Below are 6,925 nucleotides of genomic sequence, written 5' to 3' on the forward strand. Positions count from 1 at the left end.
TCCAAAACCCCTATGTTGATTCCGACACCATTACTACCTCTTTGTCTGCCAGAGGCAATAATCCCGGATTAAAATCGTCCACAAAGTCGGCTAAGACTTGTGACTTAATGCAGTCCTTGGTTTATATACTAGGTCGAATTCACTCATTTTTATGGCCCGTTTGGCCAACCTTCCCAAGAGCTCGAGTTTATAGAGAATGTTCCACAAAAGAAAAGTAGTCACCACGACTATCGGGAGGCATTGAAAGTAGGGCCTCAACTTCAGAGCGGTAACTACGAGAGCTAAGGCCAGTTTCTCCAAATGTGGGTAGTGAGTTTCTGCTGCCGTTAAAATTTTGCTAACGTAATAAATGGGAGATTGCATACTTTGTCCTCTCGGACCAAAGCTGCAGTTAGCGCTACTTCCGAGACCGCGAGGTAGACTAGCAACGTTTTACCTTCTTTTGGTTTTTAAAGCAATAGAAGGCTTAATAAGTACTTCTTCAAATCCCTCAACGCCTGCTGGCACTCCGGTGTCCATTCAAAATTATTTTTCTTTTTGAGCAGTGCGAAGAAGCAATGACATTTTTTTGACGACCGGGAAATGAACCTGCTCAAAGCTTCCAATTTTCCTGTGAGCCTTTGGACTTTCTTTATGTTTGACAGATGATCCGAGATGTCTTCTATGGCCTTGATTTTATCGAGGTTTACCTCCATTCCCGTTTGTGAGACCAAAAATCCCAGAAACTTACCAGAACTTATCCTGAATGTGCACTTCTCGGGATTAAGTTTCATATTATGCTTCCTCAAGATGTCGAAAGTTTCTTGTAGATATTTAAGGTGGTCAGCTGCATTTAAAGACTTAACAAGCATATCTTCTATATAAACTTCCATATTCTTTCCTATTTGCTTTTCAAACATCTTATTCACGAGCTGTTGATAAGTGGCTCCGGCGTTTTGCAACTCGAAGGGCATCACATTGTAACAATACATACCGAAAGTCGTTATAAACAAAGTCTTTTCCTGATCTTTCGGGTTCATCTTGATTTGGTTGTATCCGGAATAAGCATCGAGGAAACTCATTAACTCGTGCTCGGCCGTGGCATCAATCATTTGATCGATATTTGGCAGTGGGAACGAGTCTTTCGGGCATGCCTTATTAAGATCCTTATAATCCGCACACATGCGAAATTTATTGTTCTTCTTAGGAACTACTACTATATTAGCTAGCCAATCCGGATACTTTACCTCTCGAATCGAACTGATGTTAAGTAAACAGGTTACCTCTTCTTTGACAACTTTGTTCCTGGCTTCGGCAATAGGGTGCCTCATTTGTCTTACTGGAGGTATATTGCAACCATGCAAAACAAACGGCTTTGAATTTAAGAAATTCGATAAAAGTGAACCTGAGTTCCGAGTGCAGTCCTGCCCCCAAGTGGAATTTCCTTTCTAGGAATTCTTCAAACAATGCAACTTGATCCAATTCTTCCGCCGTGAACTTCATTGCATCCATCTCTTCTGGAACTTGGAAATGTCTCGGTACCTGATAATGTTCCGACGCCTCTGTTTCTGGGCTCACTTCTTCTAGTTTGGGGGTAAGTGCCAGTTCCTGTAATTGTTATGTTGCGTGTTCCTTTCCTTTGCTACTGGATACCGAAATTGCATTCATATCTCTCGCTGCCGGTTTATCCCCCTTATCTGCTTGATACCTTCGGGCGTTGGAAACTTCAATAATTGGTGATACGTTGAGGGCACGACTTTCATCTCGTGTAACCATGGCCTTCCCAGGATGATATTATATCCTATATCACCATCTACTACTTCAAAAAGGGGTTTTTTCATTAGTCTTTTAGTGTTTGTGAGCAATAGAATCTCTCCCCAGGTTGTCACGCTTGTGAGGTTGAATCCGGCTTGTAGCTTTGTGGCCGGAATAATGCTTCCGGTGAGTTTAGCTTGCTCCAATACTCTCCATTGTATGATATTAGCCAAACTTTCTGGATCCACTAGAACACGTTTAATCTTAAAATCTAACACATTTAAAGAAATTACCAGTGCATCATTGTGTGGTAGTAGCAATCCATCTGCGTCCTCCTCCATAAAAGTGATATCGTCCTCCCGGAGCCTTTTACTATGAGTTAGTGACACTTTCATCTTCTTTAGTGCCAAGAAAGTGACCCCGTTAATCTCGTTCCCTCCGAAGATCATATTAATTATTTGGTGTGGGTGTTTGTCTCTTGCTTTTGAAGGTTCCACGTTGCCTCTATTATGACTATAATTTTTCTTAGCTCGGTCGCTTAAGAATTCTCTGAGATGACCATTCTTCAATAGTGTTTCCATTTCTTTCCAAAGGTATTGATAGCCCCCTGTCCGATGGCCATTAGTTCCATGGTATCCACACCACAAGTTGGGATCCCTCTGGTAGGGATCAGATCTCATTGGTCTCGAAAACTGTGCCTTTTTGATATTTCTCATGGATGACACTAATTCCACTATACAGACGTTGAAGTTGTATTTCGATAATTTGGGGTAAGAAGGATCCCATGACCCTGACATTTCTTTGTCCTACTATGATCTGTTGTTCTGACTGCGATCGGTCCTATTGTCAATGGTGAACTTGTCTGTTGTACGAAGGTTTCTGCCATGGCCTTCAGCCCACTCGTAGGGCAAAAATAGGCCCCTCAAAGTCCGCTCATTTATGTCGTAATCATCCTTTGATTTTTCTTTGTTCTTATCCCGTCATTTGGTCGATGGTGGAACTAACCTGATCATCTTCGATCCTTATTTTTGACTCATAACGGTACTAGACATCCGCCTAAGTCGTTTCTCGAAACTCAAGCAGGTTTTCCTTTAATTTTCGGGAGGCTTCTGAACTTCTCGAATTCAATCCTTTGATGAATGCTTTAGTTGCCCATTCATCCGGGACAGTCGGGAGCAACATTCTTTCCCTCTGGAATCGGGCAACAAACTCTCGTAATAACTCGGACTCTCCCTGCGCAATCCTGAATATATAGACCTTTCGAGCTTGTACTTTTCTGTCTTCGACATGGACCTTAATGAAAGAATCTGCGATAATTTCAAAGGAATTTGTGGAATGCTCGGGTAACAGTGAATACCACGTCAAAGCTCCCCTCGTGAGAGTTTTTCTGAATTTCTTTAACAACATAGATTCAATTTTGTGGGGAGCTAGATCGTTCCCTTTTACCGCCATTGTGTAGGGGGTAATATGCCCCTATGGATATGAAGTTTTTTCATACTTTGGCACATCAGGCATTTTAAACCACTTCGGGATTAATTTTCGTGCAACACTTGGCTTGTACGTCAATTGAGTATACTTCTTGGAGTCCGGCCCTTCAGTACTGGTGGCGCACCCGAAATTTGGTCCATGCGGTAGTTTAATTCTCTCATAAACCGTACAAGTTCATTTTTGAAAGGATTGTTCTCGTTATTGAGACCGGATCCTCTCCCCCAGCCCCGTCAGAGCCAACTTCACCCCTAGAAGTGTTGATGTCAACCCTCTGCGTTTTTTGGTTTGCGGGAACACCGGGGGAATTGGATCTCGCCTGTTTGCATTATTCGAAGCCCCCAACACTGCCTGCTTCAACTCCGTCATAACCTTGTCTTGTGCGTGAGATGGCCTAGAATGATTGTTTGTTGCTTTTACAAGACCCATACCACATCGACGACATGTTCCTCATCAACATCATCGGGAGTCGTCTCCCGAACATGTCGAGGATACTGCCTGTTATGCACCGGTGTGGCATCATTCCCTTCTTTATGGGTGTCACTATTTGAGTCCTCGAAGTGAGGTTGATCTCCTCGAACCTCGGGGTTGTGCATGTCATTAACAGTGTTATCTGCCATTTCTTATGATTTTTTCTAAGACAAAATAATCAAAACACATTAGTAAAAAAGGCAAGGATAAATTTCATTGCACGACTGTCTAGGCCCCACAGTGAGCGTCAAACTATTTACTCGTAAAATGATACAGTTAAACTTATACGTGATTTCTAAATAAGTGAACTAATTTTTTCCTGAAAATAATAAAATATGTAAAGAATTATGCAATACTTAGCCTTAAAATATAGATGAAACAGTAGAGATGACAGTTCCGGGAACAAGGTGTCCGGGAACAACGATGATGAAATCAAAAAGCAAGAAAGTAAAATTATATTATGCTTTGTGTAGAATGTAGTATAAGTTTTTCAGAAAATTCGTATCATTTACAATGATAACTAAGCTTACTATTTATAGTTGTGTCTAAGGAAGGAGGTCCTAGGATCGTGCCCTCCTTTAATGTCAATTATAAGGGTCATTGATGAAGATGTAACGGTAGACAAAAATTCCAAATTCCCTGTAACAATCCGTTGCTCTTAATTATGCAGAATATTCCTTATTAAATGCTACGGGGTGCAAGGCATTTAACACACTTTTATGAACGTTTTCCCTTCCGATGACAAGCGGAATATTTGTGTTCGGTCTTTGGCCATCCTCTTCATGGGTTCCACGTGTCCTTCCTTTAGATGACCACGTGTCATATCATATTTATCTTATACAAGGTCGTGATGACGCCCAACGTCGCGGTTAGGCAAGTCAACAGTGAACTATTAATTCAATTATTCATTTTATTATTTTTGAAATCATAGTCTATCAAGTGAAATATTCAATGCATTTAAAAATCATGAATACTTAAAATATTAGTAAGATAAAAAATAAAATATGACGATATCAAATTGAACCATAAACAACTACTAGGATATCCCAAAATCCGGTGTCACAAGTGCATGGGCGTCTACTAAAGAATGCCATAATAATAATAATACAACACCTATCTGGAATATAACATAGAAATGATAAAGTAAATAAATAAGATGGAGACTCCGTGGGCTGCGACACGTAGCATGAAATGTAGCTCACAATAAAGTGTCCTCAGTAGTTGTGCCTACGCGCCAAGATGACAATCAAATGAACCTGTCTGATCCTGCATATTTAGTACAGAAGTGTAGCATGAGTACGTAAATCAATGCATACCCAGTAAGTATCTAGCCTAACCCCGGAGAAGTAGTGACGAAGGGTCGATATCGAGTCTTACTAGTAGTCCAAATAAATAAACTGCATGAATTATAAATAGGCATGAAATACAACAGGATCAATAGAATAAGGAACAATAGATAACAAAACTCTGTTAAACAACAATTATCAGTTAAATGTCCCTAAGGGCCACATGCTATCTCAACAAATAGGAACCCTCAATTAAATATCCGATCTCAAGTCCTAAAGAAAATATTACGTAATTTCCAAGTTTAATTAAGACGGTAATCTCGTTGGTATTTAGACTCTTAACGATTTTACGCACGAATTATGCCGAGGTCATTCGGCCCGATCCATATAGTCGTGTACATACAATGCCGAGGTTTATGGCCCGATCCATGGATGCATCTCATATAAATTCATATAATGTCGAGGCTTTCAGCCTGATCCACAAGAAAGGAAGAAACTTAACAAATTGCGAGTCATGTGCTTAAAACATAGCTACAGGAGCATAAAGTAAACATGACTTTTACCGTTTATATAATAAATTTCCAAACAACTCAAGACGATAAATCTCGGCCTAATATATTCCCAAATTGATTTAAGTTATATTACGTAATAAAGTTCTAAGTCTACCCGGACATAAACATATTTTTAACTACGTACAGACTCTCGTCATCTCGTGTGTACGTAGCACCCACAACTAGTAGCACATAACAAATCTTAATACCTACGGGGTGGTTTCTGTCACGACCCAAACCAACTATCGTGATGGCGCTTATCGTGAAACTAGGCAAGCCACTACTCAACCATCTCAACACAGTAAAAGATTTGAAAATAAAGACAGAAGCAATTAATATTCAAGAAAAAACTCTTTGAAAACAGAAAATAATTATGCAACACAATACAATCTATCACAACCAGGGTGTCACCAAGTACATGAGTATCTATTCCAGAATACAATCTACTACAATGACTAGGGAATAAGAACTAAAATACAAATAAAGATAATGAAGGAGAGTCAAGGCCTGCGAACGCCATGCATCTACCTCGATAGTCTCCGAGACCTGACTCCTCAATCAGCAGCCACCGTGACTGGAAGCACATGGATCTGCACATGTGGTGCAGCGCGTAGCGTGAGTACAACCAACTCAATAAATAACAAATCTAACCTTTGGACTGAAAGGCAGTGACGAACTCAACCGGCACAGTTCAAAATAGAATTAATAGTGCAGAAATGTAGGCATGCTTTCAATTTCAATAGATAGCTCAAAATAGTAAAATAGATCAAATCTGAATGATATGAAGAATATAACTATTCTACTTCTACATGACAATGCACATGCTGTATGTGATGCACCATGCTGACAACCTCATGTGCTCACACTCTCAAATGCCCAATCACTCGGTACTGTATATGGCCTGTACGGCCCATGAAAGATCCATCTCGAAATATATACGTCACTGACCATCAGTCACCTAATACCGAGTAGGGCCAATCCAGCCTGTGGAGTAAATCCATCTCCAGATGTATATGCTTCGGACAAGATTCATGTCCAGGGAAAACCTATCCCTCAATAATATCAACTTCGCTCACTAGGGTGTGTGCAGACTCCGGATGGGCTCCTTCAGCCCAAGCGCTATTATAAATCAGTATCATCATTGCGGCATGTAGCCCGATCTCATAAATATCACTCATAATCAGGCTCCCGACTTAACTAAGTCATCAATCTCTCCAGTCTCACTTACGGGCTCACAAATGTCATGAAACTAGCCCGAACATGATGATATGATGTATCAACAAATAACAACAAAGACCGAGATATGATATGAAATGAATGAACATGACTGAGTATGAAATATCAATGAGATCAGTTAGTCAATAGCAAGAAACGACCACTATGGTCCCAATAGTACCA

General features: G+C 40.4%; 1 protein-coding gene across 1 annotated transcript; it reads right to left on the bottom strand.

The window, feature by feature from the left end:
• Nucleotides 1-1,643: 1,643 nt before the first annotated feature.
• On the bottom strand, nucleotides 1,644-2,531 carry LOC138873640 (uncharacterized). The gene has a single exon (XM_070152114.1). It carries the CDS (start codon nucleotides 2,529-2,531, stop codon nucleotides 1,644-1,646), a length of 888 nt encoding a protein of 295 aa, XP_070008215.1.
• Between the last annotated feature and the right edge of the window lie 4,394 nt (nucleotides 2,532-6,925).

This window comes from Nicotiana sylvestris, chromosome 7 (assembly GCF_000393655.2).
Source record: "Nicotiana sylvestris chromosome 7, ASM39365v2, whole genome shotgun sequence".
Lineage (NCBI taxonomy): Eukaryota > Viridiplantae > Streptophyta > Magnoliopsida > Solanales > Solanaceae > Nicotiana > Nicotiana sylvestris.